The sequence below is a fragment of the Tauraco erythrolophus genome, chromosome 1, assembly GCF_009769465.1.
Source record: "Tauraco erythrolophus isolate bTauEry1 chromosome 1, bTauEry1.pri, whole genome shotgun sequence".
Lineage (NCBI taxonomy): Eukaryota > Metazoa > Chordata > Aves > Musophagiformes > Musophagidae > Tauraco > Tauraco erythrolophus.
The window spans coordinates 134,754,751-134,779,382 of record NC_141465.1 but is presented as its reverse complement, the minus strand read 5'-3'; the positions used below and the strand labels follow the sequence as shown (position 1 = coordinate 134,779,382).

Here is a 24,632-nt window from a genome sequence, read left to right as displayed (position 1 = left end):
TCATTTACACACATATCTCTCGACAGTCCTCTCACACTTTTTGCAGGTCACGTAGCAGCACCAGTGGTACTTGCAGTGGCATCGCTCCACCACTTTGTCCATGTAGGGGTTGTAGCCTCTGCCGCAGCACATCAAGTCGCAGCTGTCGCTCCCGTTGGAGGTCTTGTTGCATTGCCTGGAAGAAAGAAAAGGTGGTGAGCACGCACAAATCCCTGCAGGCTTTTCCAAACCAGTGTCACGAGATGGTGCTGGGGCCTGACAGCTCTGCAAGGTGAGCACCCAGCCAAGCAGCCTTCCACACCTGCAAGGCAGGCAGGGAGAGTCCCAGGGCTGCACTCACATCACCTGCTCTGATGCCCAGGATTGCATTTGCATCGCCTGCTCTGACACCCAAAATAACATTAAACTCCTGTTCTGACCCTCAGTTCAGGCTGAGCAGCATTCGTGCTGCCTGTCAGCCAGGGGCAGGCAGGACCTACTGGCAGAGCGCAAAGCTATCATGATACCTCCACCAAACAAAAAACTCACAGTCCCTAGCAATCTGTATTCCCAGGCAGGCTCCAAAGCTGTCTGAAAGGAGATGGGAGAAGACAATACCCTAAAGAACAAACACTAGTGTTTGTCCAACGCTACCTAACCTGAAAAGGATGGAGGAGGAACCCTGTAGCCACAGAGTATTTGCACGGGCTCTGTGCCAATGATCCCGGGCTAGGAAAGTTCCCGAGCAGGCTCTTACAGCCACAATCCAGCCCTGACCCTATCAGGGAAATCACAATTGGTACTATCAAGGCTGGACTCTGGGCTTTCCTCTCCAAGTGTCTCCCAGAACAACAGAAGCAGCCGGGGAGCTGGTCCTAGAACACCCCGAGTCTTGACCCAGGAGCAGGCAGCACGGCAGGAGCACAGCGTAGAATGACAAGTCGCCAAATATCACGCAGATTTTGACTGCTTGTTTTGCTTCTGCTTTTAATTAAAGCCAGACTTGTTGGGATAGATCAGCCATTGTGCGGGATTCCCTCGCTTTGTCTTCTTGCAAGTGGCTGGCTTGAGGTCTTCAGGTCTTCAGAAGTAACCCATGAATGGGGGAATCTCTTTCCTTCATCCATTGGTCATGGATCCACAGCTTTTCTCAAAAAACAGCTATCTTATTCTCCTGAAATACTCCAAGTTGAGTGACTGGACATGACAGTACAACAGGCATTGATTTTAGGATGAGATGAACCATGTCCTAGAGATGCCGTTTCTCCAGGGGCTGTAAAGATAGCACAAGTGGAAGTGTTCATGCTTAGTCAGATGTTTGGCTGGACACTAGCACTCAGATCTCATGACGCACCCAACACCATGGGGCTGTGAACTTGACGGAGTCTTGAAACCCCTGTAAGACAGGCAGCGTGCAGAGTGGGGGAAATTGCTGACGTCCCTCCTAAATCTATTTGGACAGAAATGTTCTAAGGCTGATTTGGGGCAGGGAAAGGAGAGAGGAGCAAGAGTTGGACTCTTGAGCTAAGCACTCCATTAATAGATGAAAACAAATCCATGAGATTTATAGGAATTCCTCATGAGGTAATGCTTTAGGAGAAGTTACGGGATTAATGAGGTGTTGAGATTTTGTTCTTATTCTTCCCTTATTTTTTTCTGACTCAGGCAGGCCTCCTGTTTGTTATTTCTGACTCGCATTCCTCTCCAAATTCAGTGTTTGAAGGTCCCCCCCACTGCTCCCCCTCATTCGGGAGTGTGTGTAAATATTTACAAACCTTTGAAAGCTTCTACCGAAGCCAAAGTCTGCAACCACACTGGGTGTGTTTGCCTAACGCTGAACCAAAGGCGTTGTTATTGCCCCGTCGAGCCAGGGCCCCTCCACCAGGAAACCTCCGAGTGACTCCTCATAAATGTATTAGTAAATGCATTAAATATTCGGAGCAAAGGTTCAAATATAGGCATGTTGACATTAGAAGAGAGGAGGGTGTTTGACAACCTTACTCAGCTTCACCGGTGGATGGAAAGGTCGTTGCCTGGAGGTTCATCAAGGGAGGACAGGGAGTCTGCAGAAGCACAGTGATGGATGTGCAGTGCATCTGTGCCACCTCGTGCTGAGAGCTTGTTAAAATGGCCAAGAAAAGGAATACGGGTCCACTCTGACTCCAGTTCACCGATGAGGATGTTCGCTCGCCAAACGTACAAAGCACAGAATCACAGAATGTCAGGGATTGGAAGGGATCTCAAAGGAACATCTAGTCCAATCCCCCTGCCTGAACAGGACCACCTAGATCAGATCACACAAGAAACCACCCGACAGTCAAATTCACCCAATTCAAACGGAGGGCAAAACTATTCTACCTGCTGTACTGGGACATGGGAACCTCCCTTTCATAGATTTCATAGATTTCATAGATTTCATAGATTTCATAGATTTCATAGATTTCTAGGTTGGAAAAGACCTTAGAGATCATCCAGTCCAACCGTCCCTAATCCCCATTAAACCATATGCCTAAGCAGGTCATCCACCCTTTTCTTAAACACATCCAGGGATGGGGACTCCTTGCACCCAATCCTGTGGTTTGAAAAAAATAGTGCATCTACTAGGACATATACCTTTCCATAGCTGTCGCCATCCCACCCAGCCTGAAATAAAGGAAAAAACCCAAAATCTTACTAAAAAATCCCCAAGCTTCCCTCAGTTTTGGATAAAAGAACAAAGGCGTTCTGGACGGATGAGTTAAAGAGCCAAAATAAAGCTTTTGACCCCATCCTGAAGGGAAATGAGTTTCTAGAAAACTTTCCTGACAATGCCACTAACCAGAGATTTTGTTTTCTGTTTTAAAGCACAGGCCTGGGTAAATTATCTTTTTTTTTTCATTAAACAAGCTGAAACAGAAGTAGTTTCTCAGCTGTATCTATACATATAACAAGTGAATGGGGGAAGACAAAGGATCCCGAAGACCAGAGTTTACCCACAGAAGCTGCCCCCGAGCATCTGCTTTCAGAGCCCACGGCTGAGATCTCACCAGGCTCCCTGCTGATGGGTTAAGTTCAATCTCATTTGTTTTGGGCCTGGTCCAGCACGATTCCAGCAACTCAGAGAAAAACCCTCCTCCTGAGCCTCAGAGAGAAAATACGAAGGCAGGAGATTGCATCTTAACACAACATCATAACCTCTAGAAGCACTTGGAAGACTGGTGAAAAATGATGCTTCGGCCGTAATCCCAGCCAAGGTCCTGGCTCAGGAACAGGCTTTCACATTGTCACTGTGCTTTTTCTTTCTTTATGCAAGAAGGGAGGAGGTCAGTCCTGCTGACTGGACAAATCCCACTCCATATGCCTGTCCAAACTCTCCCCCATTCCAGCTCTCATCTGCAGAAACATTGCGGTACGTCACCCCCTAAGCCCAAATAGCCTCATCATGGGGGTGGCTCCTCAGCAGAGGTGGTGAAGGACATCTCAGTACTTCTAAGAGTCTTCCCCTAGATGGAGAGGCTAAACCATCTTACAGTTACCTCCTGGGGGATTTGCATTTTAAAAGTTTTGGGCAGATGTCACACTTAATTCCATTGTGGATCCCAGTTCACTTCTGTCCCATTAGCAGATATAAGGATAGATTTTTTTTTTTTTTGGTTGCCCAGCTGGCATCGGAGAACCAAACTGGGGCCAACTCTGTACTGTCACCCACAAGAATCATAGAATCATAGAATGGTTTGAGTTGTAAGGAATCTTAAAGGTCATCTAGTTCCAACCCCCCTGCCATGGGCAGGGACACCTGCCACTACACCAGGTTGCCCAAAGCCTCATCCAACCTGGCCTTGAACACTGCCAGGGATGGGGCAGCCACAGCTTCTCTGGACAACCTGTTCCAGTGCCTCACCACCCTCAGAGGGAAGAATTTCTTCTTTAGATCTAATTTAAATCTCTTTCAGTTTAAAGCCATTGCCTCTTGTCATGTCACTACATGCCCTTGTCCAAAGCCCCTCTCCAGCTTTCCTGTAGCCCCTTTAGGTACTGGAAGGCTGCAATAAGATCACCCCGGAGCCTTCTCTTCTCCAGGCTGAACAACCCCAACTCCCTCAGCCTGTCTTCATAGGAGAGGTGCTCCAGCCCTCAGATCATCTTTGTGGCCTCCTCTGGACCCTCTCCAAGAGCTCCAGGGATGGGCCAGATGTCCACTGGGACCTCACTCCATCAGTCCTATTGATAAGTGCAATCTGCTTATAAGTACTTTAGAAAAGTCATTTTGGGTCACAGCAACTGCCTGCCTGGCCCAATGCATCTCCCAATGGCTGTGGGAGACACTGTTCAGGGAGGGAAATACAAATCTGGCCTCTTTCTGTAGTCCTTTTCCTCATACATCACCAGCACCTGGGCTGTTGCATTAGGGATGATAGAAGGTATGTTCCTGCCTAGCCATCTCAGTATCCTCTTGTGGGCATCTTGGCTGTGGGTTTGTCTCATCCCTTTCTGACCTCAGGGAAACCATCTGCTTCCATGAACTCCAGCAGCCCCAAGTCCCAGAAGACAGTACATGCTGTATAAAGAAGTTAATTTATTTTTTCTCTTTAAAATCAAATTCCTAGTCATTTCTTTAGTGCCCCTTACTCTGGTAATGTCAAATCTTACAGCAGTATATAAGAGAAAGAGAAAAAAATAATTCAGATCCCCCCAGGAGGTATGTAACACAATGGATATTGGCTAAAAATACATCAAAGTGCACAACTTCAAGATTTTGAGGGCAGGATCTTAACTACTTTTAAATTGCTTTCTCATCCGCAAGGAACAACTAGAGACTGACACTGAACAACTACGAAAGAGAGTTATCAATAGTACATGTCAGCAAGGAGATGTCAAGGGAGATCCTGGAACCAGCCTGTATTTTCATTAATGAAGAATAGAGAGCAAGCTTAAAAATTTGTCGATAACGCTGGAGCAAAAGCAGCTGAGAGCATTTTGCGAGAGTGGATTAAAATGCAAAGTAAGCAACACACTTTGAGAAAGATCCAGATAAATGTGGGAATGCTCCCAGGAGAGTCAGAGGAGCAGTTCAGAAAACAGAAAAGGTTGAAGGAACAGATTTAGAGAAGTTTGTAAGAAAAGCTGTCTTCCCATCCATTAAAGTTCAATGCAAAAAGGAGAGAGAAAAAATGTTCTTTATGTGCAGAGAAAAAAGCACCAGAAATGATCAGTCTGATTTGCAAAAAAGAGGTAAATTCTGATTAAGAAAAACATAGAATCACAGAATGGTTTGGGTTGGAAGGGACCTTAAAGATCATTTAGTTCCCTGCCATGGGCAGGGACACCTACTACTAGACCAGGTTGCTGAAAGCCTCATCCAACCTGTCCTTGAACACTGCCAGGGATGGGGCAGCCACAGCTTCTCTGGGCAACCTGTGCCAGTGCCTCACCACCCTCAGAGGGAAGAAGTTCTTCCTTAGATCCCATCGAAATCTCCCCTCTTTCAGTTTAAAGCCATTGCCCTGTGTCCTGTCACTACACACCCTTGCAAAAAGTCCCTCTCCATAACATTCAAAAACATAACTCTGAGGATAGTAAAGCCCTGAAACAGGTTGTTTAGGGAAACTTTTTAAGACCAGAGTAGACAAACATCTTCAGTAACAAACCAGGTGGTCTCAGTTCAGTCTGTCTCCTAAAAAGATCAGGCTCCATGGAAAGTCATTCCCAACCCGAATGTTCCCTAACTCCAACACCGTGTTGATGCAGAGGGACTAAGTATGTTTAGGAAAGCTGGCTGCATTTTTTATCACCCAAATTCACTAGATAGTGAATTTTTTTCATTTCGCCACCATTTTACTGTGTGAAATTACTCTTTCCATCAATAAATTTACTGTACACAGTTCTGCTCAGGAAAGTGTATGGTCAAATCCAGATCTCTCAAAGTGGGAAAGATTCAAACTTCCCGGGGGATAAATTGAGAAAAAGCCCCTGAAAAGCCCAAAAAAACACAGCTGGCCCAACTGCCAAAATGGGCACCAGCTACCGGCACATTTTCCTGGGAAAGTTCCTCCACTGAAGGTGGGAGGAACAGAAAGCTGCTATTTTTCTGACCTTCCTTCAGTTTGAACCTCTGAGACATTCGCAGAAGAATTATTTGCTACTCATCATTCATCATTTGTTGGAACTCATGAAAAAAGGGTGGCACAACTGACAACAGTTCCAAAAATTACTAAGTCATCGTACAAATTATAACCAAGTCAAAGCCAAAGTTCATCATATTGCTTCTTGTGCCCTCACTGAGTGACAGAAACTAAACGAGGCTGTCACAAAAACCAAACACCAAATGCTGTTGTCTACTCATAACTTCCCTCACCCCCACCTAAACATGAGTGCTTCTGCTAAGAAACATCATTGCCCACATAACCACGCAAGGCAAAGCATGTTTTCGGGGAGGCAGGAAACAAGTGGTATCAAAGCAAAGGGCTGTCACTGAACACCACTGCATCCTTTCTTTGCAGCTTTTGGTCAACCTGACTGTTTGGACCACCGAGATGCTGAAGAGGTAATGACCAGCCACTAAGTCTTTGAGGTCACCACTGAGCAGCAGATGCATGCTCAGCTAACGTCATAGAATCATGGAATGGTTTGGGTTGGAAAAGACCTCAAAGATCATCTAGTTCCAATCCCCCTGCCATGGGCAGGGACACCCTCCACTACACCAGGTTGCTCAAAGCCTCATCCAGCCTGGCCTTGAACGCTTCCATGCATGTACCTACTCAAGAAAACATACCAGCCTAAGACATTTAGAGAGATACTTAAGACTGATTTTTTTTGTCACACAAAAGAATACGTAAGCAAGGAGCAACCACCAAAGAACGGCTGCGTTCGTTGCCAAAGTGAGTCAGCTCAGGAGTGGTGGCTGATCAGCCCAGCTCAGCTGCAGTTTGACGTTGCAGCTTGATTTCTGCACGGTAAAGAGAGAGCTCCTTCCACCTTCAGCAGGGAAGGGAGTAGCCTTCTCTTCGTTCCAAGACTGCCCTGAGAAGAATCAGTAATCAACAGCTCAGTTATCTCTGCAAGGCTTCAGGGGCTGGAGGCTTTTGCATGCATGGCAGAATTTCCCTTTCCTTGGATTCCTTAAGGGACCTTCAACAGCCTTTGAAATGTGATACATTGCACCCTACTGATAAAGACAGCACAGTAGAGTATCTTTAACTACTGGGTTGATACTCTTGCTTCTTTTCTCACAAAAGAAATCTCGATTTTATAATCTACTATTATTTATCACTTGCTCAAAGCTGGTAATTAATTTTTGAGGCAGGAGAAACTGAACTACCTTTTTAAAAGATGAGTTATAGGATGCTTCTGTCCAAGAAAGCCCTGAAACGGGAACATAAACATTTTTTCCCAGTGGTTAATTTATTGTGTTTAAAGTTGTACAATCCACCTGCTGCTCCACAGATCAGCTTCTTTAGATTTTGATCCAGACCGTTTTTTATTGACTAGGAAAGTGTGATGGTGGCATATAAGCACATGGAGTTTGGCTGGAGTCAACGAGGGCTGCGGTTGCGGCGAGCCTGTTTGCACGAGCTTTGGACACCCGTTGCAAAACTCATCTCCTTAATCATCTTTTGAGCACTTCAAAGAGGCTTCAAATCTCAGGTTTGGGTTCAGCTCCCCGGCTTTGAAATCTGGATACACCCCAAGCGCTTGGAGGCATGCAGATTTCCAAACCATTTCTAATTTCAACATGAAACTAAGAAAGGCCAAGGTGTCTCTGAAAACATTTCAGGCTTGTTCAAAACAAGGCTTTGAAATCCTTTCAGCAAAGAGCTCTGAAAGGCTTTTGAGTAACCAGGCACACGTTTTCCGAGTGGATTTTCACGCGGTTCCACTACAAGGTAATTCAATTCCCTTTCCTGCCTGAAAAACACACAATAAGTCCACATAAAGCGAGGGATAATTAGAGAGATGGAAGCCACCGATTAGACTATCCCTTCCACCCACCTGCCGATGTGGGATTGTTCCCTACAGCATACGCTGAAACTCAATACATCCAAGGTGTTGCAACTGAGCCATCAACCTCTGTCCTGCTTCCAGCGTGCTCTGAGCGAGCACCAGACCTGGGGGAGTGGGAGGGGGGAAAGGACTTTTTCTCCATATGATGCAAAACTACTCATTTTTAAAAATGAAAATGCACCAATTTGAATTTTTTAATCCAGTAACAGGGGAAAAGGTTGTTAATGGTGTCCCCTCCCCTCTGCACCCTTTTAGAGGTAGAAAGTAGGGTTGGAAAGATGCTGAAGATGCCCAGACTGAGGTCTCCTGGAGCACGATGAGAGGGGTCTGCACTGCAGCACTGCATGGGCTGACCTCCACACCCACGTTCATGGCCAGAAAAAGGCCAAAGAGGGAATAGGCAGGTGGTGGAAGAAAAGAAGAGAGAAAACGAACTGAGGGACCACCACTAAAAATCCCTTTTTGATTGCATTTGCCATAAAAGACCTTAAAAATTAGCCTAGTAGGAAATGGCAGGATCTCCTCCCAGAAAATTTTGATGTGCACAAGGATAAATTCTAAGATGCCTCCGGGACTTGACTTATAAAATAAAAACCTGTTTGGGCTATTTCCATGCGAGCATTTTTACGTCTTTGCAGAGTAAGCATGACCCACACTTTCCTCTCCCCTCTCTAGGAGCATCCCTTTTGTGTCCCTTCTCCCTCATCCCTGTCATTAGCCACTATCTCTGCAGCCCCACGGCTGGCTGGAACAGAGCCACTGCATTTAAAATACATTTAGATGTCCTCTCTGTCAGAGAAAAATTGAGAATGGAAAAAAAGCATCCATGGGAGGAGGAGGTTAGGGAAGCTCCCCTCCTTTTCCCTGCTCCCCCCGGGAAGAGCAGACCCATCTGCGAACATATTCTGTGCGTTTTACACTTATTTCCTCTGCTAATTTAATGCAGAAAAGGGACTGCCACAGCTTGTGTTACATGTGCCAGTTTTGAGAAACCAGGCATCTTCTGAAGAGCTGGCAGACGGATTAAGATGAAAATGAGTGTGGCTGCACGTGACCTTAAAACTTGGCCTGAGAGATGCCTGCAGCTCAACACAGCACTATCTCACCCTCCTCCCCTCCCATGGCCATCACCGTCTTGTACATCTGAGAATAAGGAGCATTTCTTGACAGGTTCCTTTTGAAAGTCATCCCCTCCTGCCTTAGTATCTCGGTCCTCTAAATCCTCCCTCAATCTCACTTCCCACGGACCCTCGCCTGGCAGGCTCACAATCACTGCTGTCGCCCAGCTTGGGATAAACAGACGCCTGCAACACACATTTTCCTATCCTCAGAAGAAAAAAAAAAAAAATCATTCAAGACCTTGACATATTTTTCATCTTTAGCTGGGATAAAAAGGCAAAATCTTCTGTAAAATGAAATTAGATGAAGGAGGAGTCATGCCTCCCTCTTAAAAGGATTTCAGTACCTGGAAAATGTTTTACTTGGCAAATCTGTAATTAATTCAGTTTGGTTTTGACACAACCCGTTGATTTGACACAATTCCTATAAAGCTAATTTCCAAATAACCACAATTTTTTCGTTGCAACACAGAAGGACACAACAAAGACGTCTTTTTCAAGGCACAAATCTGTCAAAATCCATACAAATCCACAAAAACATCACTTCCACTCAAGTAACATTTTCCCTCAGAAACCAGGTTCAACACATGCTTTTTCCCTACAATCCTCAGTGACCTATAAACATCTTCACTTCCAAATTACTGCTCCAACACTGGGCTGGCGACGAACATCAGCCTGGTGTTTTCACCATGGAGCTACCAGATAAACACTGTTGTAGAGGAGTCCAACCATTGGTTTTGGACCTAATGGAGGATAAAAAACTGCAACTGTCACAAACATCAGAGGACAAAAAGGACACACTTGTCTCACTTAACTGTCGTCATCTCCTGATCAGCTCCACCAGTTAAATGTTGATATATTGTCTACAGACTGGTGGTTACGGATTAAACGGCCATTGCCAAAGGATATCTTCTAAAGTCCTCTCCTGAAACACTTTGTATGAATAAAAGGTATCCAAAGAGGATGCATCTTTTCTGCATTTGGGTCATTTACTTCATTTCTGTCACAGTAAATCCTTTACTCCATTGAGCTTCTCAATACACAATGGAAAGACCACTACGTTCAATAAGAGTCAGAATAAAGACGTCCCACAAAAGGGTAGGCACATACATCTTGCAACTTGACTGCCTGAGTCTCCACCATAAAGTTACACAAAGAGCAAAGAAGAATTACGAGAACTGTCTGAAGAAAGCCAAGCCATCAGACTGCAACTAATGAAACAGCTTGAAATCCAGCCATTGTGAACACCTAACAAAAAATCTGGAAATTCTGGAGATACACAATGATTTGGCTGTCGAAGCATCTGCTGCCCACCTAGAGATGCTCAGACTGCTGAAATGTGGAATTGATTTGTCTTGGAGGGAATTAAACAGATCCTGGCAAAAGACAGGCATATCTACTGCCTGTGAAAGGAGCAGCACTGTGCCCAGTGGAGGTTTGGGTATGATGACCTTAAATCACAGAATCTGATGGGATGAACAAATCCCTCTGCAGAGACAGGAGCAATACAAACACACCTCGATTTTTAAAACGCAGTGGAAGAAAAATCCTAAAAGTTCCCCTTTGTCATTTACAGGGCTTTTTTCGGGCTGCTTGGGAGCACTGGTCTTAATTGGGTTAACACTTGCCTGCTTAGATGAGCCCTAAAGTAGAGAAACAACTCATCACATCAGCAATGGTTGCAAGAAATGTCTTAAGAGAGACTCATCACAGTAAAAACCAGCTGCTTGATCATTACAAGCTCCTGCAGAGGTGAGCTGTCAGGAGATTTCAAAAGATATCTTGTGCCTGCCTGTATAACACAAAAGGTGTCTTCTTGGCCACCGCCACCACTAATAGGCTTGGGCATCTGCAGACCATATCGTATGTTAGAGATGTCCTTTACCTGCACGCATGGACTACCTCTCCAATTATTTGCCTCTTATTCATACGTGTTCCCCTCTTTCCCTTCCCCCTTTGGGGCTCAGAGCGCAGTCAGAACCTGCTGCAGAAACCCTCACCTGTCCTGGGTCCCGTGTGACCCCACTTTCTCGTTCTTCATGCAGAAATCGGGCGAGCTCTGCAGGTAAATCAGCTCTGTCTCTTTAACCGGCCTGATATCAATATCCTTTGGCACCAGGTATTTGCGTGTGCCCATGGGCCGGTGAACGACCTTGGTGGCTGATAAATACTTGTTTTTGAGGTCCAATGCAATGTCTCGCAGCTCTTGAAGGCCTTTCCAACAGGTCTTGATAGAGCATGACCCAGAAACTCCATGGCACTTACATTTCATTTCAAGAGAGGCTTTCAAGACCTGCAAAAAGGAATGCAGGAGTTAGGAAACGCCCTTCTCTTACCTCTAAACATCTCACAAGCTTGCTAAAGAAGGCACTTTCTTAGCAAGGACTGCTATAGGAAATGACTGCCGCTCTGATTTCTGCACAGTCACTCTAAAGTAGCTGCTGTGCAAAGGGAATGAGATCCCACAGCTCCTTAGTGATCACTGTCAGCCCAGGACTACTTTCACCAAGGCAACTTTGCAGCCAGCAGACAGAAGAGCATTTTGAATTTTGATCAGATATCTACACAGGGCTGCATTTCCCCCCTCTGAATTCCTAAGGAGCTGTAAATCGAAGCAATCCTTAAACAAGTAATTAACATCCATTTCTGCCTCCAGCAGCTTTGGGCTTTGGGTAACAGAGATGTCAAGGCTCTGATGAATTCAGGGCACCCTCACCCTGCCTTTCTGCTGGCCATGGTGCCAAAAGAGCCTTTTACTGTGGTTCTGCACTACTCTCATTTCTGTAGGACATGGCAGGACGCTGCCAGGAAGGGGCGAATGCACCAGCCATGGCAACACTACGTTCCAAACAAAAATTTGCCCATTGCAATTGAAACAAAAACTCCAGAAATTACGAAAATAGAAAAAAAAAAAAAAAAGGAATGATAGAGAAAAACACCCCGGGGAGGCAAGTTCAGCGTGGTTGTGCTCTGCAAAGGTGAGCTCAGCCCGTAGCTACACAGTCAGCCGCCAACGAGCTCAACACGCTCCAAGTCGTGTCTGCTCCAGCGCCCAAGCACAGGCAACCCTGGCAGGACTCAGCTGGGTGGTTGGACCAGCCTAGGGAACCGCTGCCATCCCCAAGAGGGGTGCAGGGGTCAGCTTTACAGTCCCTCACCCGTTTCTCCAGCTGCACAGAGGGCTGCGATGGGGATTTGCACCTTGGTGCACCCCAAGCATCATACGTGGTGTTACTCCCTCCACATAGGCGCAAGCTGTTCAAAGTGGCTTCTGCCAGATATGGGGATAATCATTAGCAAAGCAGTTGGAAAAGGAAAAATCATCCCTCCTGGCTGCAGGGGTGGCTGGGAAGCAGCCGCTGCTGGATGTGTCTGGCAGACAATAATGCTCCGCACTTCGCCCTTGGCAGAGCACAACGGGACCCAACCCCACCACACCTCCTGGGGTAAGCAAGCCAGAGTCATCCTCAGCTGTGGAAAAGGTGGCAATGAGACATCCCACCCATGGTTATAGAGGGCTGGTAATTGCATTCAGGACCTCCTGAGTCCAAATGTGAGTTATACAGCCACAGTCTTCAGCAGGCCAAAGGAGTTCAGAGGGATGTGGGAGAAACCTGCTCCTTTTGCTGGCTGATAGAGACACTGAACCTCGCAGAGCGACCGACCACTACGGATGATTGTACAAGTACAATAACTCTCGTGGATTTGTTACCTGTCTCCCTACTTCACTGTTGTGAAGATGCATCAGTTTATTGGCTTGTGATCCTGATTTTTTCATCTTCATGGGAGCATCTGAAAATTTGGACCCCATGATAAGACCATAGTTGAGGTTGTCTGCACATCCTCCCCATCGATACCCAGGTCCAGGTGTCTCACCTGGGATGGGACCACAGGAACAGCCAGGGAGGTCCCCGGTGGTGCAGGCTCTGGCAATGGTATGGCTGATGGCAGCAGCAGAAAGGGCATACACAAATGCTGACTCCCTTGTGCCTGGAAGAGACAAGAACTCCAGCTCAGCCTCCTAGGACAGCTAAATGCTACCCAAAAAGAGACCTACACAATCTGTGCCCCACAGAGCAGCAAACACACCAACACAATGCAGCTGAGATCTCCTATGACATCACCAGCTTGGAATACATCTCCTAAGTGAGCTCTTCAACATGAGGTAACATCCCAGCAGGGCAAAGAGGCACATGGACTTATGGAACTTGTCCATTGTGGTGTGATCTGCTCTTGGAGCACGTGAAGAAGCCCCACATGGACTCTCCTGTCACCTTTCGCCCCAGTGTTGGAGTATGGTTGCTGGCAGGTAACGGACCTGGTATGCATGGAGCTGAGGGAGGGAATGGGAGGCTGTGGAGCTGCAGCACAAGCCTATGAGGATGTTCTGACCCATAAGAGAGCTGGCTGTGCAGCTCCATGTACAGCACGTGCAGCTTGACAAGCCTGCAAGCCCTGAGCAGCAGCTCCATGGCTGTGAGCAGGTGCACCATGACTCCTAATGAGATGAGCAGACACAACCGGCAGCTTTGTTAGAGCTGTGGGAGACCAGGTCTTGGACTCAAGAGCTCCTGGGCATGACTGGCATCGTAACAATGAACACGGTCTCAGAGAACAGGACAACTAGGCGATGTGGTCCTTCTGTGTCCCCCCTGGCAGCACAACCCTTCCCAGCCCCAGCACACATACACACATGAGTGGCTCTGCTCACTCATGTCCCCAGCTGAGCCAGCAGTGCTCTTTACCTCTCTCTAAGTCCAGCAGGTAGTTAGGAGCCAGCTCAATGGAAGAGCAGTTCCACCGCATGTCTGAGAAAGTTTTACGGCAGGTCTTTATCACTTCCCGTGCTGCCTGGATGATGGTCTGCATTAGCTCCAGGTTGCTGCGGCACAGCTGCACCTGGGAAACCACCAAGCCTTCGAGCTGCTTGCAGTGCTGGGTTTGATTCAGGGCCAAAGCTGAAGGAGTCTTGGACAGAGCTCTGAGGAGACAAGCACATGTAGAAAGGCATTAAAACCAGAAAAAAAAAGTTAATCTTCAGGTCAATATTAATTCCTCCACCACCTCCAGTATGGTGAATGTTCATCTTAATTTTAGCTACCTGTAAACAAGTGCTTAGTTTAAGCTGGTGAGAAAGACAGACAACTTTTAAGAGTCATTCATCTCATCTAAAGTAAGTGTTTAAGGTAGGTGGGAAGAAAGACCCTCTAGAAGTGCGCATTTTTCTCCATCATCTAGGGGATCCTGGACAAAGCTCCTGGGGCATACGCCAAGCCGACTGAATGTGTAAATCCTTATGGGAAGAGTTTTCGCTGAAGAATGAAGAGGATGGACCTCCCAACAGAGTGAAAAACGACCCATCAGTTCCACGATAACAGAAAGTTGGATCTTCCAAGACCGCGGTATTCAAAGAAAAAGAAAAAAAAGCAAAGTTGGTGTTATCAGTGGTTTGCGTTCAGCATCTGTCTCACACACTCTCTAAGGATTATGCTAAATGTCATGTAATTAATTACAGAAAAAAATCCCTTGCAAGGCCTAGGGAAAAGTCACCAAGTTTGCAAACAGATGCTTTCCTTTAGGGTTAACGCCAAGGGCCTCCACCAAGTCCATCACTGCTGCACGTAGATAAGTCTGTTTCCCCAGTCCCCAAAAATGTAGTGCAGAAGCACAACGAGAGTCTGTGCAAAGAGAGTACCATGGTCAAAACTGAGAAGGGATCCACTAGCACCAGCACGTACGTTACCATGGAAGAAACCAACAACTTCCCAAAGAGCCCATCGTTCTTCTAGTGTGCAATTGTCAGCGTTTCCAGGCAAAAAAAAAAAGAAAAAAGCAAATGCCATGCGTGGTACAGGGCTGTGCTCTTCTTTCCCAAGCACCCACAGCAATCAGCAGAAGCCTGGTGTGTAACTCTCTTTCTATCTTTATGACCTGCTTAGGGCAGTCATAAATGTTATTCATTCCCATAAAATAACTTTCTAGCTGGCTGCATCAGTAACTGGCACCTGATCCTGGCAACACAACTGCCTTAACACATATTTCCTTCTCTCCTTGTTAAACGTGTTGCCTTTCAGTTTCATCCTGAGCCATCTTGGTGAGTTTGGCCTATTAGCAGACATATTTCTGGGCGCGTTTCACTTTATTACTGTAACATCCACGTCCTTCAGAAGTTAAATGAGATGGAAACGGAGCTAAGGTTGAGCCCTAACCAAGACTCAAGGTATTAGCTCTGATCTCCAGTTTTCAGGAAAACACATCTATGTTCCACCAGCTTCCTCAAGGTTGGCTTGAACCAGCTCCTGTGTATGTTGGAGCTCTTTCCAGGCTGCACATAACTGCTAACCCAAACCACTGTTCCAGCAGGGAAAAGCTACAATCCTTGCTAGGGTTGAGTAGCTCTGCACTGACAAATTCCCAGGCGGCTGGAGTTTGGCATTTCTGGCACTAGATAATCAGTGGCAAACTTGGAAGGGAAACGACCACTCTGCTAGCTATGTAAATACATATATTTAAAGAGGTCCATTAAATATACAGAGAACAGAAGTTCTGGCTGACAAATTTCAAGAGAAAGGAAAAAGTGGGAATATTTAATTGCCTGAAATTCTGCCCTGTTGTTCTTCTCTGTCACTTGCACACTGCTGCCCATGCAACACTCGCTGTCTGGAGATGGGCACCTCCAGAAGGCAACTCACCCTACCTTAGATGTTAACCAGTGCTGGATCTGAGTTAGTGGAGACAAAACCTGTTGCTGATGTTCGGGGTGCTCACGTATCTCAGATATACCACGTTCTTGAAGGTAGAGGCATGAGACAGTACAAATATCACCTGACTGCAAACCTCTATGGTATGTACCTCATGGTGGTCCATCAGGATCCTTCTTCAGCACACGGAAAGAAAAATCCATACCTAGGGAGTAATTAGCCTGATGTGCTTTCAAGATCTGCAGTAGGATAAGATGACTTGTGGCCTAGAAGTGCTCATTTTCTGCTCTGACTACAGAGGGAACTCAGGTACTGATCACGGATGCAGACATCTGGATCGTATAAGCACAGAGCTGGGTGAGATGAGTCCAACTCCTAGCACTTGGCACGAGAAACCAGTGAAAACTTATCCCAGAAAGCCTATCAGCAACTCTCAGGAATGGGTTGAAATGCAAATCAGGCCAGAGGCCAAAGCAGTTCGTCACTAATAGAGTAAAAATGATAAATACTCCAGCACAGTACGTCCCAGCAGCAAAATAAGAAGGCAGGGTGAGGCAGATGAAATGAGAGAGCTTCACAGCCTGATCTTCAGGCAAAAGAGGAATGTTCCAGGTCTCTCAGAGATGCTGTACTATGGGGCATCAGCTCAGTTTTCCAACTGAGGTGACAAGCAACATTTTAGAAGCCCTGTGATGTTTCACTTGGCCCTCCAGAAGGGTGCATATATCTCGTAGGTCTTGCACGACATTTTCTAATCCTGTATAGAGGTCTTCGGCATCTTTAAAGGACCTGGAAGCCTACATTTAGGCAATTACAGACAAGTTAGGAACAGCAGAAATAACCACCTACAAGTTGGGATGAGAGCTGAATTCAGACTGAAACTCATCCCCGTTGTGAAAAAAGGGGATGTGATACAAGAAGATCATGTTATTACAGATGGCCTGAAATGATCACCATTAGAGAAGCAGATTTATAAGGCAACAAGAAAGAAATTTGCTTTGTGGAAGAGGGAAAAATATCTGCCAGATGGTCAAGAGAGGAAGGACCATGGCCCCATTGGGGACAACTTGGTAAATGGCAGCAATGGCTGTTTCATAGAATCATGGAATGGTTAGGGTTGGAAGGGACCTCAAAGACCATCTAGTTCCAACCCCTCTGCCATGGGCAGGGACACCCTCCACTACATCAGGTTGCTCAAAGCCTCATCCAACCTGGCCTTGAACACTTCCAGGGATGGGGCAGCCACAACTTCTCTGGGAAACCTGTTCCAGTGCCTCACCACCCTCACTGTAAAAAATTTCTTCCTTATATCTAATCTAAATCTCCCCTCTTTCAGTTTAAAGCAATTTTTCTTGTTGAATGAGCAGAGCTCCAGGGAGCCCACCAAGAATAAAAATGCAAGACGCAGGAAGGTGTTTTCTGAACATCTCCCAGGCCTGAACTTCATGCCTTTGCTTGTGAGACCTATAATTGGAAACACCTCCAAGCATCAGGAGGAAAAAGTAAAGGGTAATGGAGATGGAAAAGAAAACTCACAGTTACTGGACTCACTTGCTGAGACTGTAAAGTGCATTTATAAATCACAGATCAGGAATGTGACAGGCTTATTAGGTCATCTAGTTCATGTCCTGACAGCCTAGGTTTGCTCAGTCTCTTTCATACATTCAGAAATGTCTTCTCCACTCCTTGTCGCTTTAAACCCTCCCAGTGGCAAGGCACCAGTCCTCCCTACTTCCCAAATTCTGGCAGCACCAGGGAGGGATGCCCATGGCATGCAAAGGTCATTGTCAGGGAACAAAGTCCATTTGTGGGGCAGTGGAAAGTCAACCACCTTCCCCCAGAAGAGTCTTGTCCATGGTGGAATTTAGTGGTGGATCTCTATCCCATCTCCACCCAGTCTCCGTTGACCACCAGCGCTCGGAAGGGAAACAATCAGCCTGAATAAAGTAGCCCTCAGGGAAGAACAACCTTTAGTCCTCAATCTAGGAAAAAAATCCCTGATAAACCTCTTTCTTTGGACTCACACCCTGCAGCTGAGAAGCAGCACATGGGGATTGTACCTGCTGCCACCCTATAAATGTCACTTTTCAACGTTTTCTCCTGCTAACATCATGCTCTCCTCCCTTGACTATCCTGCCCCATCCTTCATTCTCCAGAAAGCTGAGGACAACTGAGGGGTGGTTGTTTTCTTTTAAAAAATATACATATTTGACCCATCCCTTTAAATAAACAGGCCCCAAACCAAACATCTCCTGCTTTATATACAGCATAGCAGGGCTTTCAATTGAAGTAATGGATACTGACAGAAAACCATAAACGTAATTGCAGAGGAAATATGATGCATGGATGGATCATGACTTTCGTTTACTCTTTTAATTATCTCAGGCAGTTAATAAATTCGTTTGAAAACATGAATGCTCTACAGTGTTAGGTCCTTTGAGAGGTATGGGCCCACTCCTGCAGATCTGGTCTCCATCAGAAGACTATTCATAGGAACAGCAGCTTGGGAGAAGTACCTTCAGATCTGAGCAGACATCAATGAAAGCCATACATGACTTGCTTTAGAAGGACCACTGTGCATAGAATACTGTTCCTGGTCAAGCCAAAGGGAGAAAAAACTCCTTGAGTTGAGTGGTGCAGCATTGGTGCCCTTTAAAAAACCCTTAAAGAGTGGAAGGATCTCCTCTCTTTCCGATGTGGGCTCTTTCTGGAGGGCATCTCCGCATCCTCCCTCCTGTGATGTGACCAAAGAACTGTTGGTGAAACCATGAACTTCTGCTCCAAATTGCCTGCTTTGTTTTCCATGAAGGCAGTCTCTTTATCACGCCTATTCTCAAATCCCTTAATCTTCCAGGGATTTGGGCAAAACAAAAAGATTTAGACAAAATTACACATCTGTGGAGGGTGAAGTGTGCAGTAAACTAAAGAGAGGCAGTGATTGGTTGGGGTTTTTTTTGCATTTGATCTCATTGGAGAGTTTTAATCTGCAGGAGCCTCATTTTTTGAGGTTTTCAACTGGAAAAGGCTTGCGGGATTGTTATGATAACCTCGTCTAAGCTCCAAGTAGTCAGAGGCAGTTCATGCCCCTGGCCACCCTTGTCCTGCATCAGTCCTGGTCTGGGGACCGCAAGCACTGGGAAAACCATGGCTTTGACTGGTAAGTGCTTCCACTGGTTCTGCAAAGCCTTTTCAAACAGGGAAATAGAATTTATATAGTTAAAAAAAAAATGAAAGAAAGAGGAGGAAAAGGGAGAGGAGAGGGGGGGAAAAAAAACCCAATCCTGAAGCAAAAGCTCAAAATAAGAGCTGCTTTCAGATACGGTGCCAAATCCAGCGCTGGCAGTAGTGGGCACAAGGCCATTGACTTCCAGCCCAAGCTCCACTGAAGTCGATGCCAGCGGCGAGTTGGCTCACCGAGCGCCGAGGAAGGCTGTGGAGCTTTGTCAAGTTTTCCCGAGCTGCCTACGGAGCGAAGAGCAAACTCCACAGCCATCGTGTCCCCCCTCCTTCCTCACCCCCAGCCCTCTCCCCTCCCGCCATCCCCGTCCTGCAGCCCTTTCACGGCAGCTCATCTAGCAGCCTCCTTGCCAGGCAGACGGTCTCCTCGCAGGCGCCCGTGCCCCGATGTCCCAGCTCCCCCTTGGCTGAAGGAGAGAAGTAGGAGCTGCCGGGAAGCACAAAATATTTCCATTTTCTCCCCTGCTTTCTGTTGGCTGCAGAAAGGCTGCGGTGCTGCTCGAGGCCGGTGAGCTGGGGGACATCCCGGGTTCACCGACACGCACGGCTGAGCCACCTTTTGCTCTTGAAGGGCTGAGATTTAATCACGGGAATTGTGCAGCAAAGCTGACCTCGTAGCTGGGAATGGCACTCAGCTAGGGATGGCTGCAGAGGGCATGGGACACGTCCAGGTAACCACAACAGGGACAGGCAGGGACTTCCCAAAGTGAGCAAGGTCCACCTAAAAATGATGGGATTCCTGATGCCACTGCTTGCTGTCGGGGGTTGATCCTGCAAGCCACGCAAAAACTCCACATCCAGCCTCTTTGCAACCACTCTTGTTTTGAGGGTGACACTCGACCCAGAGGGACAGTCCAACCTGTGTCTTGGCACCTGGACAGAGGAGATGGCAACCCCCAGGGAGGCAGAAGTGCCTTGTGAGCCACATCCCAACATCTGCAGACATCTGCAGCAGCCACCTCTGGCCACAGCTCCCTCTACTGCTCATCTATTTTTCAGCTCTACCCAAAAAAGTTGCTTCAGCAACCTGCTTGGCCAAACCCAAGCCCCTCTAGGAAAGCTAGAGGTGCAAAAGGAGATGGATAAGGTGATAGAGTTCCTACATTCATTGGCCCTAAGGCATCTCCCATTGAAACCAATGGCTGCCTCAGCTTTCCAGCTGCTGCGATGCGAAACAAGCACTGAGGACCACAAAGTGATGTAAAAAAACCCCGCCTTAAGGATGGGAAAGGGTTTGCAAAAAGCCACATGCAAAAACAAGACTCAGGGGCTCATACGCGTTGAATGGAAAAGCTGCCTCTCCACAGCAGCCCTGATCCTGCAAAGATCTATCCATACCCTGACTTCACACCCGAGCAGCTCCCTGGAACTCGGATGGAAGAGGCCAAAATAAGAAGTTTCTGCAGCAGTAAGAACAGGTTTACGAGTTGCTGACCATCCATGCTCGGCAGCGCACGCCTCTGCAGCAGGGAAGGGCATGGTGCTGATGTACAACAGCTGGGGATCTCTACCACGGAACTCATAAAAATAAGCCAAATAAAACAAATAGCTCCCTTGTACCTTCTCCCCACTTTTACTAATTTACAGGAGATATTCGTGTTACAGGGAAGTCCTGAACGGCTGAAAAGTGTGGGTTTTCTCCTCCCCCTCCCCCTGCAATTGCATCACGCGCCGGATCGAAATTGAATTTCCTATCGCCGTTCGCATCAGTCGCTCCCTCTTCCTCAGGCTGGCAAAACCCACCTCCTTATCTTCCTCCTCCCCTCCCAAATCCTCTTTGAAGCATCGCCTCTGGCACCGTGCCTACAACAACAGCGCAGTGAGCAGACCGCTTGGACAAGCTCACGACCGAAAACATCTCGTAGCACTTTCCTCCCTCTTCATCCCATCCTTTTTTTTCCCCCCCTCTCTCCATCCATGATCACGAGAGGGAAGGGGAAGGGTTTGGTTGTACAGATCCCCTGCGTGAGCCCGGGGCTGGGATTGCAGCTCCGAGGTATTATTCGGTAATATCAATCTCTGTTCACCAAGAGGTTACCCACACCATTTCCAAGGATGGTCTCCTAGCCCCAAGGATGGCAGCATGGTTGCAGCAGGGAAAAGAGAGTGATGGGGAGGGGGGAGGGAACTGACTATGGGGAAGAGAGGAGAAACAGAAAATGAAGACAGAAAAAAACCCCATAATTTTGTGAAATCCCAACTGGTAGCATCCCAGTTGCACAAAGTGTCCTGGGACAGGGAGTGCAGGTCTCCTCTGGGTTTTAAGCAGGTGTGAGGGGAGACCCCGCGGCACATCTGGACGCAGTTCGTGCTTCAAATGCCACTTTAATCCCAGCTTTCATCTTCCCCACTCGCTTTGTTTTGCAATAGGGGGGGATATGTCTGCTGGGAAGGGGAGGAGCAGCAACCACCTCTTTCCTCCAACTGCCTTCCCCCCCCAACCCCATCCCCAAAAGCAACCCTCGCAGCTTAACCACTTACCAACCAAAAGGCTGCTTCTGCCAGCAAAGTTAAGAGACACCTTGCCCTGCCTTGCAGCCTTTTTTTGTGTCCATGGCTTGTCACCACGCTATCAGGTTCCCTGTGATGCCCATCTTGCCCCTGCCCTTTGGAGGAACCCGAGCCCTTCACTGGGGAATTAGCACCTTGCTTAAGCAGAACCCTAATGCCAAGAACATAAGAGAGCTCCTCCACTCAGTCATGAGTCTATACATTAACAACCTGCTGAATCAGGGTGCCACCAAGCAGCTTTATTTCTGTGCTGCATAGAAATAAAGGTTGCAAGCGAGTCCGGGCTCTGCCAGCCCATGGACATGTTGCTCGATGTCCTGCAGAGAGGAGATGCCCATCCTGTGCAAGGTGCTGGACATATGCAGAGCTGAGAGCCTATACTCATAGGAAGTCGAGGAAGCCGACAGAAATAGCTAGGCTACGTAATTTAGCTGTGGTGACTGCTACAAGGTGTAAAGACAAGATGGTGAAGAGTAAATTAGATCCTTACTCTCTTCTACTTCCAGGGTGCCCTTAGAGTATGGAGACAGCAAGTGAAAGATGCCCTAAAGTAGGTGACTATTCCTCCCACCTGACGATGTGCATTTAAACACCCTGTGGAGAGATTTACTCAGCTTTTCTTTATGCATATAAAAGGTGGATGTGCGGTCTCAACCAGCTCCTTGCCATCCATGGCATCTCCAGAGGACATCTCTTGACATTCACGTTGGATGTCTCTCTTTGGAGAGGGTGAATCCCCATGTGGAAGGTCCTCTTTGCCATGATTGCACGCAGAGCAGTGGAAACACTGGCTCCAACAAGACATCTAACTTGAAGATGTCCAAATTTAAGAAAGCCTTTGTAAAAGGTGGTGTGGGGAAAGCCTCAAACGACAATGACTGGGACAGCGGAATGGGAATAGACATAGCACAGAAGAAGGAACACAACAGGAACCTCTTGTCTTAATTTCCCTACCTGACCCCAAAATCCTCACCTCGACCCAGAGACTCTTCATGCCATTGCATATTGAGCCTTTTCTTTCACGGAAGATGCTTGTTTGGGACTAACCCACATCCTCTTATTTATTTTGTGCACAGCTTCAAACCCGAGGAGGAAAGACAGATCACTCATCAAGGACATGAAACCAGATGGGTGTTGGAGGGACTTGTTTGTTTATTTTGCAGTAAGCAACTAATTGATTGCTTGCTTAAGCAAAGAAATGAGATAGCGATGTTTTCACTTTGTTTGCAGGGATATTACCTCTGAGGAAACTCGATCCAGATTCGACCACACTCCCTGGTATTCCTTCACCCTCCTCCCCCACCCTCGCCTCGCCCCCTGCCTCGTTTTTAACACCCTTCGCAAAATCCAAAGGTTAAAAGGTCTGCAAAAAAAACCATGTTATCTGTCAAGCATCCCCCGTGATTGGAGATTGGCGGCATTATCTACTACTGCTCTCAGCTCCTACTCGGCACGACCAGCGGTCCCGCTGGGAGAGCTTCCCAGCGTGGCAGGAGCAAACGCTAGAAACTTCATTAAGTGGCTCATGCGAGCGCTCAAGTGCGTGCCTTTCCTTTGGTATCGATGAGGAGGAGAAAAAAGCGAGCCCAAATCGTGCATATTTTGGAAAGAAGACGGAGACATATTGTTAGCACAAGCCCCCAGTACACACACTTGAAACCAATGAATGCCCGGAGAAACGCAGCGCTCGCTGCTCTTTAAATGGCTTTACGGTGTGCTTCAAACAGCAGTTGCAAAAACGGGGAAGAGACCAGCAATGCCTACAAAGACTTAAAAAACGCAGCGAGATAGCCAGGTACTTACATCCATTTTATCCCATAGCAAATCCCCGTCTGCAGAATCAAAGACAGAAAAACAGCTAAGGAAAATCGCGGACTCGGCTTCATTTTTCTCCGCCGTCCCCCACTTGCCGAAGGAAATCAGCTTCTCCGAAGGAAAGAAGAGAAAAAAAAAAAAAAAAAAAGCAGTTTTCCTAATTTTCTGCACAACGTTATTTCCCTTCGGTTTGGGTGTTGCTCCTCCGTGGAGATGAACAACCTGAAAGGAGAGAAGGGGAGAGCAGGAGCTACGGTTAACTCGGAAGTTTAGCGAGCCGTCGCGAGAGAGAGATCTATTATCCAAATTGCAAAGGAGTGGTTTATGAATCACGAAAAAGTTTGGATTATCCCCTCTCAGTCCCCTCCCTCGCCAAGCCTTGATACAACCTTTCGAGTCAACAGACAGACAAACCGTATGGCTTGAATTACACCCTGAGTTATGGTCTGATTGTGTGTTTCCATTTAACCCTGCACATGGCAAGACTTCATTCGCTGCTTCGCTTTTTTTTTTTTATCCCCCCCCCCCCCCCCAAAAGGTTTGTGTAACTGCTCAAAAAGAAGGAAAAAAAAAAAAAAGATAAATCTTTAGAGGAGCCCAAATCTTCAGCTATTCATCTCTCCTTTCCTTCTCTCCAGATTTCTTTTTTTTTTTTCCACCCCCTCCTCCTCCCCTCACTTTTTCTGCAAAGAAGACAAATTATAAAAACTGCATTTCCCGACTGCACGCAGGTGCCCGTGCCCTGCAGATGTTTCGGTGTGATCTGTTACAACAAATGTGCTTTGCTCTTTCCCTTCTGCTTTCCTTCTCACCTCATTAACTCTGCCTCTCACTTCTTCCAAGTCCTCGGGCACCTGGAGCTCACAGAAAGGGCTGCAACTCCGTAAACATAAAATCACATTTCTGTCTCCAGGGAGTAGCCAACAGGAGACAAAAACTCTCAAGGATCCTCCTCCCTTCTCCCTTTTTTTTTTGTTGTTGTTTTTCCCCTTCTTCAGTCCAAACAAATAAACAAACCAGGTACAGGAATTAAATTCTTAGAGGGGTCCTCTCTGTCTCCGGGGCATGGCTTGCTTATTTTAGCAGTGGTATTAATAGCAGTAAATGGGTTTCCCTTCAGTTATTCACTTCAGACACCGCTCCGGGCTGCTCTTTGTGGTCTTTGCGGTGGTTTCCCACCCCACAAGAAAGCCAATAATAAAATAAACAGAAAAACCTGCCCAACACATTGCCTCTCCGCAGTCTCGCAGCCCATCGCATGGCACGCCGGCGTTCCCAAACCGTCGCGGTG

The 24,632-nt window shown here is 47.0% G+C and overlaps 1 protein-coding gene across 1 annotated transcript; it reads right to left on the bottom strand.

Moving 5' to 3' along the window:
• Positions 1-23,412, bottom strand: WNT11 (Wnt family member 11). Its single transcript, XM_009992785.2, has 5 exons — positions 23,330-23,412; positions 13,823-14,058; positions 12,790-13,067; positions 11,078-11,370; positions 1-175 (listed from the first exon to the last, which is right to left on the bottom strand). Exons 1-5 carry the CDS (start codon positions 23,410-23,412, stop codon positions 1-3), a joined length of 1,065 nt encoding a protein of 354 aa, XP_009991087.1.
• Between the last annotated feature and the right edge of the window lie 1,220 nt (positions 23,413-24,632).